The following is a 27,596-nucleotide window of genomic DNA, read 5'->3' as shown; positions in this document are numbered from 1 at the left end:
TTTAATTACAGCTGTTTCTAGATCTTTTTTAATATTAATAAAGAAAAATTAATAAAGAAAAGCCTAATTTCGTTTTAAAATGAGCTTATAATCGGTACAAGTAAGCTATACCTTAAATTATTATTTTATTAAAACATTATGTACCAGAACGTGACGCGAGCCGACTTAAATGAAGTTTAGATTAATCGGCCAAGCATATATCGTCGCTAAGTACGATGTAACAATTCGGACTGTAACGGACTATATCAAGTTCCGTAGCAACAGCATAAACTGGTCATATTATTCCATTCAAAAGGGTCAAATAATTGCAAGTACCATTGCAAAGGAGGTCATATTCAAAAGTATTATTATATAAATGACCAATAGCGAAACCTATGAAGACGATGAAGAAAACAGTGCTCCAAGAAGTTCGTATAGCACATATTTAGCTGAAGGTGCTATTCTATTTAAACAAGGTGAATTTAAAAAAGCTATTGAAAGCTATAGTTTGGTAAGATCTTTCAGTTGTAGTAAAGTTTTATTTTATATATAAAAAATAAACTTGATAAATATTAAAACATTTTTATTAATTTGTAGGCACTTGAAATAAAAGAAAATGACCCAACTTGTCTAGTTGCTAGATCTAAGTGTTATTTAAAGCTTGGAGATCCTCAAAAAGCATTACAAGATGCAGAAACAGTTCTTTCCGAAAATAAAGATTCAATCAAGGTACTTTTTTACTATTCAATTTATTACTATGTTTTTTGTCAACTTTTTTTGAGCTCAAGAGTTTTAGTTTACTTTTTTTTAGTTAATTTTTTTTTAACCATAAAATTATAAGTAATGAAATAATAACAGCAACAACAACAACAACAACAACAACAATAATAATAGTAATATTAATAATAATAATAAAAATAATAATAAATGAAAAACAAATAAAATAATAAAATTGAAAAAAAAAAAAAAATAATAATAATAAAGAAAATTTTTTATTAGTTAAAAATAATATTATTAAAAAATAAAACATTAATTTAATTAATTGTAAAATAACAATAACTTAAATAAAGAACTTTTTTTTAAATTTTACCTGTAAAAACTAAAATAAATTCTAAGAACAAAATAAAGTATCCATAAGAAAAAAATAAATAAATAAATTTAAAAGAAAATAAATTAGGATTTTTTTCATTTTTTATTAATTTAAAGTTTTCAATTTTATAATTTTTTTTTTGCTTATTAGGGTCTTTGTCAAAAAGCAGAAGCTTTGTACTGTATAGGAGACTTTGAGTATGCTCTTGTATACTACCATAGAGGACATAAACTATGTCCTGAACTTGATGAGTTCCGCTTAGGGATACAAAAAGCTCAAGAAGCGATTGAAAATTCAATTGGAAGTAAGTTATTTTTTTAATTCCCTGTATGTTCAACAAAAAACTACTTATTAAATTTGCACTATTTCATTAAATATAAAAGTTCTTTTTCTTAAATGCATATTTAGAAGCAGCAAAAATAAAACTAGAAGCAAAAGGTGATCTTTCTTTTTTCTCCAAACAGGATGACTTTGTAAGTTTTAATTTTTTAAACTTTTGTACTTTTTGTTGTTGTTGTTGTTACTCCAGTTAGTTTCCAGGGTTTAAACTTTATCATATCACTTGATACTATTAAGAAATGTGGTTCTTTTTTTTTTTTGAAATAAAACATTTAAAAATATGTATAATAATCGTAAATTATTATGTTTTTATAATTTCAGCCAATCAAAAAATTTTTCAAAAATAAGTTCAATTAAGTTAAGAACAAATCATTGTTTTCAGTTTTGTTATTTAATGTTTAATATTTTAATTTTAAATTTTCATAATTTAATGCTTTATATTTTGTTCAAACAAAATCATTACTTAATCAAGGAGTTTGTTTGAATAAAAATAGTTTAAAAATTATTGCATAATAATTTCCAATAAATAAATAAATTAATTAAATATGATGTTAAAGCTATATAAACTAAATATGGTTTTAAAGTCTTTCCCTTTAATTTTTTATATTGATTTAGTAATATAATGTTATTGTTACAATATTTAATGAAATAAATTTGAATCGTATTTTTTGCAAATAAAATCTATAAACATAAAAAACTTTGTGTATTTTATGTTTACTTTTTAAATTTTATGAATAAACATTGTGAGATGTATTTACTCTTATATATTTATAAGTCTGTTTCCTAAAGGTTTAAAGAATAAACATTGTGAAGTGTATTAATTTTTATATATTTATAAGTCTTTCCTAAAGTCCTTAATTATTTTTTAAAATCTCTTTTTATTTTTGCCTTTTTTTTTATTATCAGGTTCCCAACATCAAGTCACTACAGTCAAGGAGGGTACTTCTTAACTGTAGTGACTTTTTTTTTCTTTTACAACCCTTTCTCAACCTTTTAACTTCAAAACGCAGCAACTTTGTTTATCAAAGAAACAAATTTAATGTGGTACACAGACATGGTAAGGATTAAACTAAAACGCTCACAAAGAGATGATTGTACATTCAATACATTCATTTTCCTCTTAAAATTAAAGTAAAAGTTTATATTTGTCATCGATACCTGTTTTTTATCTCTGTTTGATACCATCTATACCTGTTTTTTATCTCTGTTTAAGCAATTTGATGTAATCTCAATTTTGGAAAATAATTTTCTTTGAAGCGTTTATTGAAAAGAGATTATTTTTTTAAGTTTACTATTTCAATTTTAAATTTTAAATTTATATAATAAAAGTTACTTTTTAAGAGCTGATTTAATTAGAAAACATGCTGTTTCTAGTTTTTCTAGTGCAACCTACATTAGGTTTATATAGAATATTGGAATTATGACTTTTATAATCACAAGATCTCTCGTTTTTTTGAAAGTTTAAAAATAACTTAAGTAACTTTAGTTTAAAAATTCTTTTCAGCCTAAAACTGAATCTCATGCAATTTTACTATGAACTTTACAAAAACCTGCATCACTAGTCCATCTAAACCATTTGTGAAATTGCCCATCATGATATGGTTTTGGTATTTTTTGAATTTATAAAAGTTATCACTTAATATAGTAATTGATAATATATATATTGAAAACTTGGGTGTCTTTATATGCAGCCACTAAGGATTTTTATTGTTCATATAAGTTTCACACCAAATCTGTTCACTATCTGAGTGAGCTAACTGATTCTTAGTTGATTAAATATCATTTCTAATATACAGAATGAGATGTCCTCATTTTGTTTGCTCTAGGATTTGTGATATGTAATTTAGTTGTGTTGCGTAACACAACTAAATTACATATCACAAATAATATAATCAAAACCAAAACAGATAAAAAAAGATTTCATCGTTTTTTTTATCTGTTTTGTTTTTGATTATGTTATTTTTGATATCACAACAAAATAATGGTTCTTCTATATGATTGACATTCAGTTATTTTGTGTGTGTGTTTGTGTGTCACAACAAAAGAATGATTCTTCTGTCAGATTGGCATTTAGTTTGTTTCTAAGTATTTAATTAACCAAAATCAAATTTGGCTTGTACTGGTGTAATATCAGAATAATAAAAACATACAATTACAAGTATTGTCTTAAGGATTTTGATTCTAATTTTTTTAATAATAGTTCTTCAGAATTATTAATGAAAATGAACTTAAGATTCATTTTCATTATTAATTCCGATTGGTTTAGTAGCACCAGATTTAATAAAATCCCTATTTTTTTTTTTAACTTTAGTTCTTTTTTCAACTTTTCTTCAACAGATATATCATTAATCGTACTTATTAAAAGTATAAAAGATATACCATGAATGGTACTTATTTGCTTAGGTATTTGTATATATTTGTTTGAATTTCAAAATTAACAAAAAGAGCTATTTATTTACAAGTTTTAATTTGTAAATAAATAGCTAAAAGAGCTTAAATTTGTTAATTTTGAATTTTATGTTAATTTTGAAAACATTAAGAAAAAAAGACAACATTAAAAATGAAGCCAGTTAAAAAAAAAAAAATTATTTACTAAATTAGTAAAGAAAAACAAGCAAAGTATAATATATACAAAATGTTATAAAATGAGTGAGTAGGAAAACAAAAACTTTGTCAATGGTGTGTCAAATCAACTTTGTGATGGTGTAAATAATGAGTAGAGCTAGTATAAAAAAGTAATTATTTTTTCAGAGTACAAAAAAACGTGGACTGCTAAAACAGACACCTTTAATCCAAATAAAGCCTCCAATTGCAAGTCGTAACAAAGATGTAAAATTACCAGCTCCATCAAAAAAGACTGTTAAACAACTTCTTGGTGAACTTTATGCTGATAAGGAGTATCTTGAAAAACTCATAAATGATGATCGTATGTTAATATATTTTTTTCTGATTTATAAAAAATGAGTATAATATTCATAGCAAATGTCATAATGCATCACTATGTATGATACATGTATATCAGCATATATATATATATATATATATATATATATATATATATATATATATATATATATATATATATATATATATATACACACACATACACATTAGAGTGTCCCAAAAAACAACTTTTTTGAAAAATATATGCTGCCATCCCCTAAATATGTTCTATATGATAAAAAAACACTGGCTTTAAAAAATATTTGAATAAAAAATATTTTTAGGGGTCCCCCAAGATCCTTGAACATATAAGGAGTTCCAAATATTATCAAAAAAAAAAGTTTTTCAAAAGTATATTATGTTGGATCTCAAATGAAGCAAAATCATGAAAGTTTTTAAAATGATAACTATATTATTTAAAAATAAATATGTTAGATTTAACAGAATAAAAAATGAACTTTATTAATTAAAAAATAAAAAAGTGCATTTTTGCCAATAATTTTTTTATTCAATAAGTTTTTTATAATATAATTATAAAATTTTTTAAATTTTCATATGATTTCGCTTTATTTGAGACCCAACATGGTAATATTTGGATATATTTAAACCAATATATTTAAAATATATTTTACATATATTTAAATCAAGAAAAAACATTTTTTTCTTGATTATATATATGGCTGGTGAGTGCCAAAAATGGCATGAAACTTTAAATACTGTAAAAAAGTAGTTTTTTATATCTAACCTTTTTAACCTCACTAAAAAATCAAGATTTGGCATATAAATAAATGATCATTACTAAATTATTCAATGGCATCTTAATTAATATTTCATTTATAATATAGTCTGGTTTCATTTTGTTGATTGATTTAAAAATTTTGGGAAAATGATAGATTTTTTTTTTATTAAACAACATCACTTTCAACAAGTTACTGAATGATAAAATGTTACTAAATGAGAAATTTATAAAGCAAGATAATGATTAACAGGCAATCTAAAATATTGCACATTATATGAATCAGGAAAACAAGTTGAAGGGAGCGAGTTTTAATGAAACTGATGTTTGAGGAAAAAAACTAGATGAATAAGAATTTTTGGAACACTTAGTAACAGTCACTGTAAAAGGATGAGACTTAATTGAGTGACGAGTAATACAAGAATAAATTTTAGCAGATGGCACAAGAGACACTAGCTCTTTAGAGCAGCATCCATTATAATATTTATGGAAAGGAGAAAGAGAAGCAACATTACAACGGTGTGATGATGGTTGGAGGTTGGCTGCTAGAGCACGTTCAACTATGTTTACAATGCGTTTTTGCACCTTGTCTAAAAGAGAGAGGGCATCATTTGAAGATCTACCCCAGATATGGCAACAGTATTCCATACAAGGGCGGATTTGAGATTTATAGAGATAAAGAATAAAATCCAGAATAAGAAAGTGGCGAGCATGATAAAGAGATGCAATTTTAGCAGATGTCAATTTTGCAATGGATTTGTTATATTGTTTCAAAGAGAGATCATAAGTAAGAGTTAATACTAGCAGATGAATGGTAGATGACTCATAGAGTACATTATTATTTGTAAATATAAGAAGATCTAGATTGTTGCGGTAATTATGAGCTGAAAATTTTTTATCTGAGTTTAAGTTCACCATCCACTAAGAGCCCCATGCTGTACAGCAGTGAGATCCTTTTCAAGCCCAAATGCCTCCTCCAAGCAATCAGAGAGTGTTGGCTTTTTATCAAGATAAGAATAAATGGTTTTTGGGAGATCTTTAATGAAAATTAAAAAAATTTTAGTGTCAAGGATAGTACCTTGAGGAACCCCTGCAGATACAGGAAATGAAGAAGAGTGCTGTCCATCAAGGACAACTTTTATACTACGATTGGTAAGGAAGGATTCAATAATCTTAAAGATCTTACCTGATATACAGTTAGAAGAGTGCTTATGGAGAAGACCAGCATGCCAAACTTTATCAAAGACTTTAGTAATGTTGAATGTGAGCCTTAGCCTCTTCACATCTATCTAATGCACGATTAAATTTATCAGTTATTACCGTTAACAAATCAGCAGTAGAACGCAAAGATCGAAATCCATATTGATGATCAGAAAGTAAGTTATTAGATTCAAAATGAGAGATTAAATGTTAATTAAAGACTCAAAAACTTTGCTTATGATAGGACAAAAACTAATGGGATGGTAGTTAGGCAAGTTAGATCACTCTCCAGAATTTTTGAAAAAAAAAAGACTCTGATAAGCACTTGTTAAATAGTCTTGAAAGTATAGGCGACAGTTGCGAAGAACACTTCTGCAAAATTATAACTATATTTTAATTTTGTTCAATAAAATTTGATGATATGGTGTATCTTAATTTGAATTTATTATAATGCTTTGTTTTTATTGCTGCAATTCTGAGTAACCTCAAATGTTTAATTTGGCATACTTTTTGAATGTTTTCTGAGATCAGAAAAAGAGATTTCCTTCCAAATATGTACAATTACCTTTTTCAATTTATTGACATTTGAATATTGTTTTCTTTCTGCATAAATATGTGTTGCTAAGATACCTCTTTTTTTTTTGATAGGATTTAAATTAAGAAAGAGTGCTGACTATTCCAATAATTGAATTTTCTTACTGGTGAACTATGGGGTATTTGACTTTGCTCTATGAATTGGTGCATTGTCTTGCCGGAAAATAAAACTGGTGTTTCCAAATTTTTGTGAAATATCTTTTAAATGATCATCCAACAAATTTCTATATTATTCAGCATTTAATCTCTTTTTTTCCAAAATAATTAATTGCACCTCAAATCATTACTCCTCCGCCTCCCATAGTTCTTATTTTTAAAAATACTTTCTTTTTTCTAATGTTATAACAGTAATAATTGAAGCCATCTTGACCATCAAGATTGAATTTTCTTTCATTGGACCACAAGATTTTTTGCCATTTATTTTTCAAGTCATGTGGTCTTTGCCCTATTGAAGATGAATGTAATTTTGCGCTTTAGTTATTGCTAGAGATTTTTCTACATTTTTTTGCCTATCTGAGAATGCCTGACTTGTTAATTGCATGATTTACTATCCATCTTAAGCATTTCAATTCCAAGTCATTGCCAAATTATCTCACATAGACTGTGCGGTTACTAGCGACATGTAAAATTTTTTGCAGTTGGTAGCTGTATGTATCAGAATTCTACCACTTAAATGCTTTGTGCAATAATTAATTGGATCATTTATGAAATTATTGATCAAACATGGTGAGTGTCTCAGCTTGCAAGCAATTGTTCTGTTTGATAATCACAATGAACTGTAAGCTTGAATCTTGCCTTTATTTATTTCTGTTGCCATTTGTTAAAATGTATTTGATTCAATAAATCTAATTTGAAAATAGAATTTGCTGCTATTTATTTTATAGCTTTTGATGTAATTTAAATAAAGAGGTTATAATTATGCACCATGGTTTTAAACAGTTTTACAGTTTGAATTAATTAAAATATAAATAGATTCAGGTGAAGTATTTTATTTATTTCAAAAAATGATCTACAAATAGAATTGGATGAACAATCTTTGGTCTACTGTAGCATATTTATATAAGCATTTGGTTTCTAGTTTTTATAGCATTTTATATCACTATTTTTATAGCATATGAGTTTTTCAGAAAAAGTAGAAAAAAAAAATAGAAAAAAAAGGAAAAGATTGCTGCCCCATGCCAAACCCTTAATCGATTTAGCAGCATTCCTTCGTGGCAGCAGGCAATAAGATAGTATAAGATAGCAGATTTAAGATAGTCTCTTGCAAAAGTATAATTTTTTTTCTCAATAGTATAATTACCATTTTAACTAAAATGAAAAACACTGTCACTTTTATAAAAAAAAATGAACTGCATAATAAACTGCAATGATTTTTAAAAGGCACAGTTGTTGCAAAAAAAAAAAAAAAAAAAAAAAGAGCGCTGATTTGAATGCAAATGTTTTTGATTAGATTGGACTATTTGATAAATATGAAGTTATTACACTCTAAATTATATTCATAAAGTATGAAATTATTTAATTGATAAAAAGTTGTTGCATAATAACTATTATATTTAATTTTTATTTTTTTTACTTTGATATATTATTAGCTTTCAATGTGGAATTTTTAATTGTTGTAATAATTCCTAAAATGGCTACATTCTATTACAATAAGAAAATATAAAACATTTTCTATGAGCAGTAAAAACATTTATAGCTCTTTGTCAAATTTTTTTTAGACAAGTAATGTTGTTAATAAATAAATGGATAGGTAGTGTGAAAATCCAAAGACAACACTCGTCTAAAGAAATATTTTACGGCGTAATAAATGACGCTTATTATGTATATATTCTTGTAACATTAGCGTTACAAACATTGCTTGTAACAAGTGTAAAACCAAATTTTGTATTTAATAAACAATTTTTTAAATGAATGAACAGATAGCTTGTGCAAAAACCAAAAGCTCTTCTAAGAAGCTGTTTAAAGGAACAGCTCACATGGCCCCCTATGTTTGTTTTAGGAGAGCTTTTCTTGGCGCTTGCACTCATTTGTATATATATATATATATATATATATGTATATATATATATATATATATATATATATATATATATATATATATATATATATATATATATATATATATATATATGTATATATATATATATATATATATATATATATATATATATATATATATATATATATATATATATATATATATACACAAGTAATTTTAAATAAAAGATTATATTATACAATGTGAAGAAAAAAACATTTGTAAATGTTGAATAGAAGCTCTCTTTTTTTAATTACTATACAACCACTTTAGCAAAGTATATTTTTAATGAGATAAATAAGTGTGATTGAGTTATGTTAACAATTTCACATTATTTACGTGTTTTAAAAGCAGTTGTCCTAAAAATTATGAATTTATATTGGACTGCTAGTTTAAAACAAAATAGAAGCAATAAATTTCCATATCATACTATAATTTTTCCATACCGTAACACCATGTTGTTTAAGTTGCAAACGGTTGTTCTGTAAATACGTTTATCCAACTAAGTTGACTTTATCTTGATTTAATTTATCTTTAAAATAATTTTAAATGTATTCTACAAAAGAGAGTGCTTAACCCAGCTACCAATTAATGTTAAAAAAACATTGCCACAACTTTCATTTAGGTTTGCATAACATTCGCTGCAAGCATTATGTGAACCAACTTTTGTGAACTCCAATTTACAGTTCTTGAACATTTAATACGAGCATTCAAATAACAAACAGCGAACGTTTACTGCTAACATTATTTTGATAGCTTAAACATTCACCTCAAACATGCAATAACGAACACGGAAGTTTACTCAACTTTTTTTTTTTTTTTTTAGTTTTTTAATTAAGCATATAAATATACAGGTATAGAACAGACTTTCTGTTTAAACTTACATGTGCTAGTTTTTCTGTAATGTAATCCTTTTTTGAACTTATGTAGCCTTTCTGTAATTTAATCCTTTTTTGAACTAACGTAGTCTTTATTTATTTAACAATTGTTGAATAAGTACTAAAGTAAAAATTTATTTGTACAAATTCAATGTTTTACAACTGAATTACACCATATCAAGTTTATTTGAGAGTCCATAGTTTAATTATTATATTTTAACCATAAGGCACACAATTAGCTGATTAAAGTTAACAAAAATTCATGCTAATACTTCTTGCATTGAAAAAGTTCATTTATTATTATTAGTTAGTGCTTTAAAGGGCAATAACAACAGTTTACACCAATTTAAGTTAAATCTGTTTACAAAACAACATCAACAACATATAAAATAAATATGTGTTGTTTCATTGAAAAAGTACCACTAAAAATATAAAAAATATACACATGTGTTTTTTAGAATAGCACGATTTACAATACTTCATCAAAAATAAAAATTCTTTAAATTTTTATTTTTAATGAAGTATTTTAAATTGTTATTTAAATTTTTTTAATTAAAAAGCAAAAGCTCTTTGTGATAAACAAACTAGTTTTATTTATGAATGACTTAAGTGTACCATTTATAAAAGACTTAAACTGTTATAGACCGTCAATTCTATATAAAAACAGTTTTATACATGAACCACTAAAATAGACACCACAAGCTTATACAAACTACAATAAAATATTAATAATTAATGCTCTCATATGATTCATAAAATATCGCTTTATATAGTTGAAACAGGAAACTATTTCCACTAAATAAATAGCTCATCTATATTCAGAGCAATTTTCAAGTCAAATAAACTGTCTCTTTTGTCCTCTTCAAGACAACCTAGTATCTTTGAAACTATATTTTGATCTATAAAGATTTTATTCCTTGCATTTATTTTACAATGTTCACAGAACATGCTCGAACGTTCTCAATATTTGTCGAATGTGCTCGAACGTTTTGTGTTAGCTGGGAATGTTTTCAAAAAAACAGAGCAATAATAAATTAGTAAAAATTCACATCAAATTTTTTCATTTTAAACTGTATTTCATGGATATATCTTCATCAGAAGTTTTTGATGGTTGATGAAATCAGCATTTCTGATGAGTTTTTATAGATGTTGGATATATATACAGTGTAAAATGAAAAAAATTTGTCAAGTGAATTTTTACTAATTTATTATTGCTCTGTTCTTTTTAGGACATTAGGCATTCTATTTTGTTGAATAAATTAAAAATTATTTGTGTATATATATATATATATATATATATATATATATATATATATATATATATATATATATATATATATATATATATATATATATATATATATGAGCAATTCCATGGTGGGAAATGAAAAAGTAGTCAAATTTTATTGTCTTTTTCATCAACTTTTAGCAAATGAAAATTTATTTAAAATATACCTTTAATACTAAAATTAATAAATTTAAGTTATTTTTATGCCTCCGAAAGTTACTGTTTTTCCATTGTCGCATGATAAAAAAGGTAAAATTGTAAAATGTAATTTTAACCATGAATTTATTTGCATAATCGAAATTAATTTAGAAAAATGGAGAAATAGTGAAAATGGAGCTAACATATTCAAATTGTTGTTGGTCAAATTTAATACTATTGATAAAGTTTTGTTTTTTCTAAAATTTAGTTAAAAAACTTAAGTTTTTTAATAATATATGTAAAAAAATATTAAATGTTCTGTTTTTACATTTAAAGTTTTGAATAACGATTCTTAGTTAAAACACGTTTTTATTGAAACTTTTTCGTTAAGTTTTTGTTTGCAAAATGAATTACGTCATTAAGTAATTTGCGTTGGTAAGACAAGATTCTAACTGAAACTTTTTATATTAGGAGAATTTAGAAAAAAAGTTTTTTTTTTCAATGTTAATTAAAATTATTTATATTATTGCCTTTTTATTTATTTATGTATTCTTATTTTATTTGACATATAAGTACACATAGAATAAGAATAAAATAAATTTTTGTATTTAGACATTAAAAAAAAAAGATTTATTTGCTATTCTCCTAATATAAAAAAAATCAGTTAGAATCTTTTTTATTTCTGTTTTAGTTAAACAAATCGTTTGTAAATGGAATTATGGATCATCCATAAAGCACGTCATCCTATATTTGACAATTCTTAACCCCTTCCTTCCTGACACAAATGATCACATATACCTGAACCCCTCTCCCTCATAAATTGTGATAGCAGTTTTTTCGTCAAAAATATTTTTCAAGATTTAAATGTTAATACTTTGCAGCATTTAAAAAATTCAACCTAATGAAAATAAGACAATACACATAAACTTCGACAAACCAAAGATTTTTCTTATTTAAATGACTCAAATAAGTATTAATAAAGTTGTAATACTAAAGTAATAATTTTTAAAAGTTGCCCTTGGTCTTGCATAAAAACTGTTTTCCATTAGATAACTTTCATAAATGTTATGAAAAATCACTCAGGAAGAGTGCCACCAGTTTTTAAAATTTCCTTTGTTAATCATTTTTAATGAATGAGTTCAACTCTTTTGTTACATAACTCTAACTCTGAATAAAAATCCACTATAAATATTGCTCAGTGATGTAAGTGATGTAACATAAGTTAAATTCATAGTATCAAAAAAACAAGTTTATTTACCTTAGCTGGTCACCTCTGATAAAATTTATATATTTTTTAAATTGGCATAGAATTCTTAACATCTTGTAGAAGTTTCTAATACAAACTGCTTTTCTGTGTAATGTAAGTTAAGTGGCATTTTCAGTAAAAAGTTCGCTCTTTTTTGGCCACACTCAAAATTTTTTATTCTTTAGACTAACAGCTTTCATACAAAATAGCTAAAAGCTTAATTTACAGTTTAAATAGGCAAATATTTGATAAAGTTGTTGCGCATGTAACGTAAGTTAAAAATGGAATTGTCCATATATATATATATATATATATATATATATATATATATATATATATATATATATATATATATATATATATATATATATATATATATATATATATATAGTTTGTTGTGTTTGGGAAGCACGGAAGGAAAAAAGTGATTCTTACACCAACACCTACGTCACTTTTAATTACTTTTGACTTTTAATTAATGACAAATTAATCGTTTTTTAAAAAAACCACAAAAACGCAAATTTAATTGACCAGAATGTTTCTGAATGTTTTTAAAACATTCTGAATGTTTTTAAAACATTCTGAATGTTTTTAACAATATAAACAATGTTTTTATTTTTATTTTTTTTAATAAAATGTTTTTATTTTTAATTTTTTTAATAAAATGTTTTTATTTTTATTTTTTTTTACTGTAAATCATGCGCGGAGTGTTGCTACATCGACTATCTTATAGCCTGACTCGCAAGGGAGTGCTGCTACATCGACTGACAAATAGCCTGACTTGCAAGGGAGCGCTGCTACATCGACTAACAAATAGCCTGACCCGCAACGGAGTGCTGCTACATCTACTATCTTTTAGCCTGACCCGCAAGGGAGTGTTGCTACATCGACTGAGGGTTTGGTTGGGGCAGGCAGTCTCTCAATTAATAAAAAAAAATAATTCCGGTCTTGCATTTTAATTTTTACTTTTTGTCAACAAAATATGGAAAAAACTTTCGGACAACATCTACGTCTAGTTTTAACTTTAATTTTCGAGCAATAAAAACCACAACCCTTATGTGAAGGATCATTAATGAATCGCTGCAATTGCTGATTTAAGCCATGCAAAGCCGGAATTTTCATAGACAACGTTGGGTAGTTCTTGCCACATGATTCTCTACTTGCTTGTTCAAATGGAGCAAGAATTGTGTGATAGCCTTCAGCAAGCTTTCAGTCTGCATTAGTCAAGTTATCAATTTTTTCACTTATTGCTAGCTCTGCAGATATAGCATCTTTTTCTTCGCATAATCTCTTCAGCATAAAGTAATCCGAGTTCCACCTAGTAGCAACATTGATTATCAGTTCTCGTTCTACCTTTCCTAATCGCTTCTGCTCTCTGTGCAAACTCTGTGTAGCCTGGCAGCTATGGTGATAATGTGACACAATACGACAGCTTTTGGAAAGGACAGTCTACATTCCATCAATTTCACTTATGGCATCATTGATGGTTAATTGTAAAGTGTGATCAAAACAAGAAAGATCATAAAATGATTGTGAGAGATTCATGGCGCTTTTCATATTACTGCCATTATCACGCAACGCATAAATTGGAACAGTCTGAGGAAGCTCCCAATTATCAATAGTCTTGTCTAAAGATTCAAGAATGCTTTCGCGGTATGTTCTCCTGGAAACAGCTTGTTTTCTAATGCAAATGTCTTTAGCTCAAATTCAACATATGACAGACAGAAATAAATAAATAATAAAGCTTACATATGACAGACAGAAATAAATAAATGGATCTTGCGCCCTCGAAGTCTACAGGTCAGTCATGAATGAATATGAAGGAGTATCTTCAAAATCTTGATATATTTCATTAGCGGTTTTCTGTTTTACACTACAATATAACTCAGGTACAACTGATCTTGAAAACGTAGTTCTGCTTGGCACCAGATATTGTGGTTCCATTAATTTCATCAGTTCTTTGAATCCTCTGCCTTCTACAAAGTCGTATGGCAACATGTCTAGAGCAAGCATGCGACCAACTGAATTCGTTATAGCGATGGCATTTGGATGACTTGACGACCAATGTGCTTTCTTATTAAAAAGGTTATCAACTTTACTTTGCTTCTTATTTTCATTTTTCAGTTCTTGTTCTGCAAGTTTTCTTTTACGATTCTCTTCATTTCTCGCTACACACTCTTTATGCGCTTTCAGATGAGCAGCACGTAAGTGAGCATAAAGATATGTTGTTGCTCCAGTTGGACACTGAACAGGTAACTTGCATGTTCCTATTTTGCAAATGCCTATAATTCTATTGCCATTCGTTTTTTGTCCACTAAAAAATTCCCAGACAATACTTCAACAATTACCATCGTTACTATCCTCGTTACTAAGTGAAAAAAAAAAGTTATCTATGTATAACTTTTTTCTTTTTAATTTTGGGTTCGCTTCAAAACAAAGGTACTATACTTCGAAAATTCGAATTGTTCGAAACTAAAAAAAAAGTTTGATTCGAAACAAAACTAAAAGTCAGTTTCGAATTCGCAATCGAAGTTTCGAATTTTGCACATCACTAGTGTTTAAATAAACACGGTGACACCATACTTCTTGCCTAAAAAAGTGCTGCTACATCGACTGAGAGTTAAGCATGGGGGTGCAATATTTTTTTCATTACTCTTTGTTTTTTTCTTCATTTTCTGAAAAATTTGTATGTTATAAAGATAAGCAAAAATAGTAAGCAAATGCATATATAGATACACTATATATATATATATATATATATATATATATATATATATATATATATATATATATATATATATATATATATATATATATATATATATATATAGATAAAATTAGTAAAAATTAAAATGCATATATATATATTGACGATATATATATAAATAAATATATATATATATATATATATGTATGTATATATATATATATATATATATATATATATATATATATATATATATATATATATATTTATATATATATATATATATATATGTATATATATATGTATATATATATATATATATATATATATATATATATGTATATATATATATATATATAAATATATATATATATATGTATAAATAGTTAAATAAATAATGATTGTAAATAATAAGTAGTTAATCCACACAAACTCAAGAAAGAATAACATTTGTTAGATTGTTAACAATGAATTAAAGTTTACAATGATAAAAAAATTACAATGTCAAAAGTTAATTTGGCTTCAATTATTTAGGAAGCCATTTGCTGATGTTTCTAACTAAACTTTCACACTGTTGCACCATTATCTCTTCCCAGGCACGCGTTTTCAATGATATTTTGAGCATCTCCACTATAGCAATTTATGTTTTCAGGATTTTTTTGTCATAGTTCATAGGGTTTAGATCTGATGAGTTGACCAAATTTACTTGAGGTGACCAAATTTCCTTGCCCCAAAAGCCAGAAAACAAATTTTTGCTGTTGATTGTCAAATTGACTGAATATGCAGGCACCCAGTTTTGATAAAAGGTGAACCCAGCATGGCTGAAGTGATGTGATCCCCATAGCTCACTTTGCCTTTTGATGTATTGAATTCCCCAGATCTTGGCAGCAGGCCTTCTTAATATTTAAGAGTTGTGGTGGTTGGACAATTACATCTACGATGGTTCATGATCCCATTAAATGTTTCACAGATATGTAGGCTTTTGTCAGTTTGAATTCGGTTGTTAGAACATGGAATGTTGGTTCTCTTCATTCTAGCCTTGTTTAATGTGATCAATGTAGTGCATTCACTTTCAGGAGCCATAACATTAACACACCTTACACAAACAGACAAACTAAACTTTTTTTAAGGAGAATTCAATATTATTATTAAAACTCACAAATCAGCATAATGACAATGAAAAAAAATGCAAAAAGATTTAAAGAAATAAAAATTGTATTATTCAATTAAAATCAGATCAGAACACAAACTGCATACTAATAAGACAGCATAAAATGTAAATCAAATATACAGTTTCTCCTTTTATCAGGAAGAATTACAATACATTTATAGTTTTTATATTAAAGATAAAACTCAGAAAATTATTTCACATGAAGTTGATGTTTTTGTTTAGGTTTTTTGAAAAATAACACTAAAAGTCCCATATATGAACTTGTTCAAGGTGGTTTGAGCTTTTTGGAGACAAGAACAGAGTTTTGGAGACAACAGAGACCAATTTATGCTCGCAAAAAAGAAGTTAGGAAATTAAAATCCACAGTGAAAAAAAAAAGCAAGTCTGATGTTGGAAAATATGTGTTGCAACAATTAGAAGATATTGATCATGGTATTCAATTAAATTTACTTTTTAAAAAATAATTTTTCTTAATTAAAAAAAAATAATTTTTAGCAGTTTATTGCTGCTTGATTAAATTAAATGTTTATATTTATATAAACATATTTATATATATATTTTTTAATTTTTTATTGTTTTTTTTTTAGTTTTTTAAATGATTGATTGTTTTTAATAAAACCTGAATCTATATGTATATATATATATATATATATATATATATATATATATATATATATATATATATATATATATATATATATATATATATATATATATACATATATATACATATATTTATTTTTTTCACTATAGTATATATATTTACTATAGTATATTTACTATGGTATATATATAAATATATATATGTTTACTATAGTGTATATATATATATATATTTACTGTAGTATATATATATATATACATATATATTTATATTTACTGTAGTATATATATATTTACTATAGTACATATTTATTTACTATAGTATATATATTTATACTATAGTATATATATTTATACTATAGTATATATATATATATATATATATATATATATATATATATATATATATATATATATATGTATATATATATATATATGTATATATATATATGTATATATATATGTATATATATATATACTATAGCAGGCCTTGTGATGAAGCAGGAGCAATCTCTCCATGCATGTGAAACATGCTTGTAAACGACCTTCTGGGCGTGGCAAATAGCGCTCGCTAGTTTTGTTGCGAGAGTAAAAAATTGCGCTCATTTAAAGAACTTGCGAGGGAGAAAATCATAAGTTGATTTTATAGAAAATTTGTAGTAAAAATTTTTTGCTGAAGTCAAAATATGTTTAAACAGTAGAGTTTGCATATTGTTAAATAAAGAAGTTATATTCATAATAATGTACATCACCCATAATTTATGCATGACTTACTTCAATTTTAATTTATGGGGACGAAGTTCAAATTAAAAATTATTTATTTCTTCTATTTAAAAGCTAAATCCAGCATGATTTTTTTTAAATTCCAGTTGAACTTTATCATATTATCCGCCTAATTGTACCCTGGTTAAGTTGAACCATTCGCTAACTGGTACATTTTTTAAGGGTCCATTTGACAAAAAAATTCGTTTAACTAGAACTTTGAATTGCATAAAAGTCCATGTAATAAAATCTCAAAACTTGCAACACTTTAATGAAAATTCTAAACTTAAATGTTAAACAATTAGATATCTAGCGTAATATATATAATTATCTAGTGTAATATTTGTAAATATCTAGCGTAATATATATAATTATCTAGTGTAATATTTATAAATATCTAGTGTAATATTTTTAATTATCTAGTGTAATATTTATAAATATCTAGTGTAATATTTATAAATATCAAGCGTAATATTTATAAATATCTAGTGTAATATTTATAAATATCTAGCGTAATATTTATAAATATCTAGTGTAATATTTATAAATATCTAGCGTAATATTTATAAATATCTAGTGTAATATTTATAAATATCTAGTGTAATATTTATAAATATCTAGTGTAATATTTATAAATATCTAGTGTAATATTTATAAATATCTAGTGTAATATTTATAAATATCTAGTGTAATATTTATAAATATCTAGTGTAATATTTATAAATATCTAGTGTAATATTTATAAATATCTAGTGTAATATTTATAAATATCTAGTGTAATATTTATAAATATCTAGTGTAATATTTATAAATATCTAGTGTAATATTTATAAATATCTAGTGTAATATTTATAAATATCTAGTGTAATATTTATAAATATCTAGTGTAATATTTATAAATATCTAGCGTAATGTTTATAAATATCTAGTGTAATATTTATAAATATCTTATAAATAAATATGTAGTGTAAAAAGTTTATCTAAAACTTTATTAAAGCTTTGATTTCATACAGGTTCAATCACATTCTATTAATTAATGAATAAAAACATCAAGACGTTGGAATATCAAATATTTTTTTGTCAAATATTAGTTAATATAAAACTAAATATTTTCACTGGTATCTTCGAATCAGTTAAGTTTATATTAGAGTCTATTTATTAAAAAAGTTAAAGCTAAACGCAACTTAAAATTTAAAAAAAAAGTTTTAATAAACCATACTTATTCCAAATATATTTTTTATACAACTTTGAATTGAAACTTTTGGAATCATGCTCACAAACAATAAAAGAATAAATGTTGCTAGTTTTGCAAACGGATTTCTCAAAATATACGTCAGTATATAAGTTGTATATTATATACACTTACACTAATATATATTATATTAGTGAAAGTCTATTATATATTTATTCAGTATATAATCAAGTATATATTTAAATATTATTTACTCAATATTTAAATGGCACCAATTAAATATTATTTACCTAATATTTAAATGGCGCATTCAGTTTAAATTAGAAAGCAGTTTTCTATTTTGTGCAAACAATGAATTAAAAGTTATGAAGTCAATACTGCTAGCAGATAGAACACAATGTTTATTATTTTCAAAATGCTTCGTCCCAATGAGAATAGAAAATTTAAATTAAAAAATTAAAACTTGATTGAATTTTGAAAAATCAAAAGTTTTAATCCACAAGATTTTGTAAAAATGTAAGATTTTTTTACTTTATTGTTTTTAATTTTTCACACATCTTTTGTAAATAAAAGAAATTCTTAATTTTTTTTTTCAAACTATTATTTATTTTAAATTAAATTAAAAACATTTCTGTTGTTTAAAATGTCCTCAATCAAGCATGTTAAGAATTGATGCTGAGCGCGCATAATTGCGCTCATTGATAACATAATTCAGTATTATGAGCACGAAATATCGCATTGGGCGATTTTATTCATCACATGCACTGCTATAGTATATATAGATCAGAAAATTCTTACTAGTTTTGTTTATCTTTACAGTATATAGGTTTTTCAAAAAAAAAGAAGAAAATAATAATGAAAGAAATGATTGCTACCCCATCCCAAACCCTCAGTTGATGTTGCAGCACTCAGACCTGCAGCAGCAGGCTATAAGATAGTCAATATATGTACTGAAACCCCTGGCAGTAGGCTATTTCAGTGTGATGTCTCAGTGCTTATCTAACACATTTATATTAGTATATATATATACATACAGCGTGCGTTGAAACAAATTTTAATCACAATATTTGTAAAAAAAGAAAGAAATTTTTTTTATGTCAATTTATCTACACTTGAAGAATAGATAAACTGACATAAAAAAATAGCAAAGGAGTATGAAAATAGCATCAAAAAAGCTGCTACATCAACTGAAGGTTTGACATGTGGTAGCATTCTTTCTTTTTTCATTGTTGAAATAATGAAATAAAAGATTGCTGCCCCATGCCAAACACTCAGTCAATGTAGTGGCTCACCCTTGTGACTGGAGGCTATAAGTTAGTCAATGTATATACTGAAGCCAATAAATATTCTTTTATGTTAAAAAGTCTCCACAGAAGAGATAATACAGTGAAATAAGCAAAAAAATATAATTATTTTAGGCCGCTTTCCTGTAGGACTCCCTTTTTCTTTCTGCCTACAAATCAAGCTTGTTTTTTTATAAAAAGCCAAAAAGCTACTCAAGGGTTTTCTTAAAAGTTCAAATGGAATTCCATTAAATTGCCTAATAAAATAACTTATTAAAAAAGTAACTTAGGGGCTGTTTATTAATTACGTTAACAAAATAGGGGGGAGGGAGGGTCTGAAAATTATTGACAATTGTTGACAAGAGGGAGGGGGAGATCATGAAAAGTTGATGTCAACAATTTTACTTTTTTAATATATTTAACTACTTAGAAAATATAAAAAAAAGTTTTCATCTATTTAAATTTTATGGGGGGAGGGGGGGGGAAATTAAATGTTGATGTAATTTTATATGAGGTCTTAAGAAGTTTGACAAGTTGTTTACAAGGTGGAGGGGGAGGGAATTACCAAAACTTGTTGACATAATTAATGGACAGCCCCTTAGTACTAATAGTTTTGCATGATTTTTTAGCTTTAAACTTTTTTTTTTAACAAGTTTTTTTTTACAAGTTTTTTTTTAAACAAGTGTTTTATTAAAAAAGACACGTGAACTTTATTGGGATCTTTAAAATCAAATAAATTTTATTTACACATTATGTTTACACAAATTTTAAAAAAAAGATTTTGGTTATAAATATAGAAATGGTTAAAATTAATGTTGTGGAAAAGTGGTACTTCCAGGAAACCGGAGTTAAGGCAGGTAACCCCTATAACATTTTAAAGTTACGTTACGTATTGTAACGAAAACGAGATTTGTTACGTTATGTGCAAAATATCTGTTATTTTTATGTAACCGAGACGTAACATTGTACGTAACACTATGTAACATTGTAACATAACACTACCTGCAAAATATCCGTTATTTTTACGTAATGGAGGCGTAACATATTACATAACAACACATAACATTTTGACCTAATGAGACACATAACATTGTGAATATGGTATCTATCTAATTAAATGTTTTTTATAGATACATTCATATCTTTGGATTTAGGGATATATATTTACAGAGGGAGGATGTAGATTTAAAAAAATGATGAGTGAGGAAGAAAAGTCATGTTGGTAAGATGGATTTAGCAAGTGTCGACAGATATTGCACCACATGTTAGATTGTAAAAACTATACAAACAATTGTCTAAAGCTGAAAATTGTATTAAAAGAAAATATATATCAAAAGAAACGTTGACATTTCACATACATTTTTATGCTTGTGGGTTTATAAAAACTTGTGAAGTATTATACTTGTATTACTCACCAAAAAAAATGTAACAAAATCTAAATATGAGACATAGTTAAAATTTGTTTTAAATATAGGTTTTTTTTAACGTTAAGTTAAGTTTTAGTTTACACTTTTTAAAAGTTGCACTTTTATAATTTTAAATAAAATAATTGAGACCTAACTTTGTGATTTGAAACTTTATTTTTTTTTCGTGAAAAATTAGTAAAATAAACGATGATAATTTGCAGTTTTTTCAAAAAAATGTTTTAGTTACAAATGTCTCAACAAACGCATTATTAAATACCGTAACTCATGAGTTACAATATTTAACAAAATTGTTTTATTAACAATATTATTTAAGTATTTGATTATTTATGTATTTGATTTTTGAAAACGCAATAGCACACTTTCCAAAACTATTGTAATTAAAAAAGTTTAAAATAACATTAACCTACGCTTGTGGGTTAGTTTTAAAAAATACTTTCTAAAGGTAAATACAACTTTTAAAGATTTAAAAGTAACGTAATAAAAAACATAAAAATGTAACGTAATGTAAAACATTTAAAAATTAAAACGTAGTTAAAATACGTCACAAATACAAATTTGTTCATTATGTCTTTCTTTTTTTTTTAAAGTGTAACAAATTAAGACCTAACGTACCGTTAAAAAATCTATGTTTAAGACAGCAATACGGCAATGATAAACAAACATTTACTGCATAATCAAGTTTATTTATTTAATATTTAATTAAAAATTAGACAAAGTAACCTTGTTACCAATTGTAACCGATTGAGACGTAACATAACTTTAAAATGTTATAGGGGTAAAAACAGAAATATTAATGCAATATTTTGCAAAATATATAAAGATAGGGCTACCATATGAAATTTTAGAAAAATCAGGACATCATGTCTTTTTTAACCTGTCAAATCACGACAAATATAAATAAGCAGAAAGTCTAGATCAGGACAAAAACTCGTCACACTAAAAGTGAAAATGACAAAAAATACAACATTAAAAACCAACTTTATTTTACATTTTTGTAATGACTACAAGAATTATTTCTTTTCTTTGCTTTTAAACCAGTCATATTTTTCACTAGAGTGTACTTTTTTCAGGAACAACTGGTCATTTTTTATCTTTTCATAGAACTGTGAGCAATTGAGATCAATATTTAACTTACAAAAAAGCAAACTTTTCACAGTAGAAACTAGCAAAGAACCTCTTTCAGGAGACCAAATATTGTTCATCATTGAAAACACCCTTTCCACAGCAGCTGAAGTTCCAGGAAGACTGAAAATGTATTCCAACACCAGTGAAAAATTTGCTACTGAAATGCCCTTTTCTCCAAAATGTTTTATCATCAGGACCCATTTTTCTTCACAACTCATATCATCAGATTTCCAAGTTTCAGAATTAGTTGACAAGTATGCCTTGACCAAAACAACTTCATCAAATAGTTCATCAGTATTTATTTCTGTATGTCCAATTTTTCGGTTAATTCTTTCTGCAGCTTCTTCCAACTCTGGAAATGTTATTGCACTGTTTTGAATCCACATGAACTTTTCAACATCAGCAAAGCTATCTTTCCAAAGGTCAATATAAGAAAGACATCTCTCGTAAAAACCAGTAAATTCTTTTTTGACAGCAATTTCATCAATAATTCCGTCTTCAAATAGTTTTGCAAGTATCTTTTTAGCTTCCAGTGGAATAAACTTATTCTCAAATCTCTCCTTCAGATTATTCTGCAATAATTTTTATCTCATTAACAATATCACATGCACTTGCTCTTGTTTTTTCAATTCCCAGAATTGTTTTGTCGAATGTCTGAAGCTGACCATGCCTTATCATGTCTGCTACCACTGCCATTTCTGCCAGCACTGCCTAAAATTGCAAGAAAATAGTAAAAATTGAATGGAGAAGTTGGAGTTGCCAAGTCAACATTTTTCTCTTTGCTTTATTTTTTAGTTTTTGTCAAAATGATATTTTTTTCTTTTTTGTTATGGTTTTTTAAAATCAGGACATTTTGGCATCTGATCAGGACAGTCAGGACAGACCCTTCAAATCAGGACAGTCCCTTCAAATCAGGACAGTCCTGATGAAAATCAGGACTATGGTAGCCCTATATAAAGAGTATTACTTGGATAATGAAAAAGCTAATTAAACTCTCCTAATAAAATGGGCTAAAATACTCTTCTCTACCATTAATTAAACAATATTAAGAGTAAGCAACCATTAAAAAAAATTTACCTCAATCTTAAAATATTTGCCAAAGTATATTTATATGCATATATATATATATATATATATATATATATATATATATATATATATATATATATATATATATATATATATATATTATATATATATATATATATATATATATATATATATATATATAGTTCTATAGTTTGTTGCATTTACAAATTACTAATTTTTTTAAAAAACTGCAAAAACACAAATTTAATTGACCAGAATGTTTTTAACAATATTAACTTATAGCCTGACTCGCAACAAAGTGCTGCTACATCGACTGACAAATAGCCTGACTTGCTACGGAGTGCTGCTATATCGGCTGACAAATAGCCTGACTCACAACGGAGTGCTGCTACACCGACTGAGGGTTTGGTTGGTGTATGTGTGTAGCATTTCTAACTTTACTATTGATATCATCTAAAGTTTATGATACCAAGGTTTATCTAGCTTATACAGGTTTCGTAATTTATCAACAAAGACAAAAACATTACTTGAAGATTTTATTTTTACCATGTCAGTTTGCAATTGTTTTTGAAAATTGTTTTGAATTGTAGAAAATGAAATGTTTTTAATTAGCTTAATTAAATCGTTTTCAAAACTTACTAAATTGGGATGTTGTGGTGGAGATTTTCTTGTTTGAGATTTAATTGTGTATTAATTAAAAAACAAATAAAATATAATACCTTATCAGTCAAATTTAAAAACCACTTCAGGCAAAATTTTCAGGTTTAAATATTTTTTTTTTAATTTTTTATCTATGATAGGGTGACCCAAAAATGCAAAAATAATTACATAACAGTTACATAACTTTTAGTTATGTAATTGAAATACTTATTAATAATTATTTAGTTTTCACTATATTATTTGCTCTACTAATTATATAACATGCTGTATTGAGCACTCTTACTGGAAATATTAACATTATTCCTACAATATATATATATATATATATATATATATATATATATATATATATATATATATATATATATATATATATATATATATATATATATAATCAAACTTATAATATATATATATATATATATATATATATATATATATATATATATATATATATATATATATATATATATATATATAATATAATATGATATTATATTCGTTATATATATATATATATATATATATATATATATATCATTTTTTTGTGTGCGTGGTAATGTTTTTGTGTATATTTAGTTTCAAATTATTATATTAAAGAAAAGTCTGTTTAAGTTGGTTAACATTTTCCTTTTTTTTTTTTTTTTTTTTTCTTTTTTAATTCTGGAGTAAAGTGGGAAAAATAAAATTAAATCAAGCTTTATTGTGAATATAAAGTAACTCTCAATTTAGTTTTACTTTATGCAATAAGTATATAAATATTTATATGAATATATATGTTCATTTAAAGCTTTAGGTAATTTTGATCCTGAACGTGGACTTCGTCTTGCAAAAAATCTTTTAAATTTCACAAAGGAAATAGATGAAAAAGAATTACCACACAAAATAGAAGTTATAGCTAATGCTCATTCATGTATCGGGAATGCATTAATTGACCTTGATGAACTTCCAAAAGCTCTCAAGCATCACCAAAGAGATCTTCAAATTTCTAAAAAGAGGTAAAAGGTTTAATTTATTAGGTACAAGTTGATTTTTATCTCATAAAATTTATTATACAAATACTTTTTTTGAAAAAAATATCTTTTAAATAGAAACTCAAAAATTTATTGCTAGGTATGTATATGTATAAACATCATATTAAAGGTCCAAGGGTACATCAAGGGTACATCAAAGGTACATCAAGGGTACATCAAGGGTCCAATTTGTGAAGTCACATTTTTTTAGTTTTTAACTACAAAAAACTTTTTATAAATGGTATTGAGGTACCTAACCCTTTTAATTTCAATGCTGGTTAGCAGAGGTAGAAAACCATAGCTCAGAGCCAAAAAGTCAATTTTACCTAGAGCCAGAGCTAGACTGATCAGAGCATTTTTCAGAAAAGTCAAAGCTGAAGCCATGAAAGTTCTGTTAGCTCTAATAAATGTAGCCATGTAAATTCTCATAAATTTTATTGGCACTGACTTCTTTATCCTAAATTCTAATTATTTTTTGCTTCTTTAAAGAAAAAATCAAGTGAGATACTATATTTTTAAAGGAAACATAGTAATTTCAATGAATGAATTGCATGAGTTTTAGAGAATCGAGTGAGATACTGTGTTAAATTCAGTATTAAGTTATATTTAATACAGTATTAAGTCGTCTACAATATTAATGCCTAAGCAAATGGTCGTTTCTGCCTTTTCTGGCATAGGGCTTTTAACTTAGAGCTTTTTTTCGCTTTTTTTAATAAGGAATTTTGTAATCTTTAGTTGTATTTGTTCACCTAATTGTATTAAGTTATTATTGTATTTAAAGAAATAGTTTTTTTAATAAACTTTTTTGTATTGTTTTTGCTGTTTCTTTATCAAGTTGTTATATACACTGTACTGTTGTTGTTCTATACTTTTTATTACAATAAAACAGGCTGTTATTTTTTATATTTTTTTGTTAAATATTGCATTAAACTTATATTTTCAAACATTTTTCTGATACATTTTTTATTATTCAATTTTATAAATATTTTCCTTAAATTGTAAGTTAAGTAAACTTAACTTAATGCCTTGAGATTTAAGGTATTCATAAAAAAGCTGTATTAATTAAATCTTGCGTTTTGAACTCATATAACCACTGCTTCAAGCTTGCCTGCTATTCAATTTCCTACTTAGCAGTTTCTTAGTGTAACAAAGTCAAGCATGTTTTATAAATGATTTCTTTATTATTTTTTATTTATTGATTCCTATTTAGTTTGTTTAAACATGCATGTTCTACAAGTTATAACCATGTTATTAAAATGATTGATTTAGCTCTAAATATATTTATCTATAAAAAAATATAGTGAATTTTTAGTTTTGTAAACTACGGTTTATGATGTCAGAAAAAAAATATTTTATCTATGTGAAGAGATAAAGAATTTTTCTGATTAAGCTTTGTGAAGACAAGTGTTTTCCTGAAAGATGTATTTGATTAGTTCATTGCAACACTAATAATTGGGAAACAGCAATCAAATAGCTTAGTTACTTAGGCTAGGCCAACAATTATTTTTATACGTTAGCTTGAGGGATAGCATATAAAAAAACATCTTTTTCAACTAATTTATACTTTTTTTTTAGGGTATAAAATATGGTTATATAGTTTTCCTTTGGTAACCTTAATATCTATTTCACAGAAATTTTTATAAAAAGTTTCAACAAAAATAAAATGGATGACAAGACCAAAGCAGCAGTATTTAAATATTTTTTTCAAAAATGAGGATAAAATATAATAATAAAAATGGTGGTGCCATCTTTAATTTTAAAAGCACAAAAAAGTTTAAAAGTTTAGAAAAGAGACTTATTGATACATAGAAATTTGTGAAAGATAAAAACAACAATAAAGTTAACCCAGTTGTAATTAAACCATTCAACTACAGGTTTTCAACAATATAGTTTTTTGATGAAAAGGTGTTACAGATTCAAATAATAGATCAATGCAAAATAGGGAATAAACTTTCCTAGACAATGATATACTACTAGATGCAATGTATGTTAATTCAATGTATCATATTATGCTGAGTGAGAACCAATTGCGTAGAGCAAAAACATCATCATGTAGTATACCTGTTCAAAAACAACAAAGTCTTATGACATTAGATAAGAAAGAATAACCATTCATTGTAAATCAACTTTCAAA

At 25.6% G+C, this 27,596-nt stretch overlaps 1 protein-coding gene across 1 annotated transcript in view; it reads left to right on the top strand.

Moving 5' to 3' along the window:
* Positions 1 to 205: 205 nt before the first annotated feature.
* LOC100212543 (putative uncharacterized protein DDB_G0282133) overlaps positions 206 to 27,596 on the top strand; it is a 39,198-nt gene continuing 11,807 nt past the window's right edge. Inside the window, exons 1-7 of the mRNA XM_065799509.1 lie at positions 206 to 490; positions 577 to 708; positions 1,220 to 1,373; positions 1,478 to 1,542; positions 4,160 to 4,334; positions 16,570 to 16,779; positions 25,240 to 25,447. Coding sequence (XP_065655581.1) covers positions 356 to 490; positions 577 to 708; positions 1,220 to 1,373; positions 1,478 to 1,542; positions 4,160 to 4,334; positions 16,570 to 16,779; positions 25,240 to 25,447 — 1,079 coding nt within the window. The 5' untranslated portion in view covers positions 206 to 355. The remainder of the gene's footprint in view (positions 491 to 576; positions 709 to 1,219; positions 1,374 to 1,477; positions 1,543 to 4,159; positions 4,335 to 16,569; positions 16,780 to 25,239; positions 25,448 to 27,596) is intronic.

Source organism: Hydra vulgaris, chromosome 06, assembly GCF_038396675.1.
Source record: "Hydra vulgaris chromosome 06, alternate assembly HydraT2T_AEP".
Lineage (NCBI taxonomy): Eukaryota > Metazoa > Cnidaria > Hydrozoa > Anthoathecata > Hydridae > Hydra > Hydra vulgaris.
Note: the sequence above shows the minus strand (reverse complement) of the source record. Positions and strands in the feature narration are given on the sequence as shown.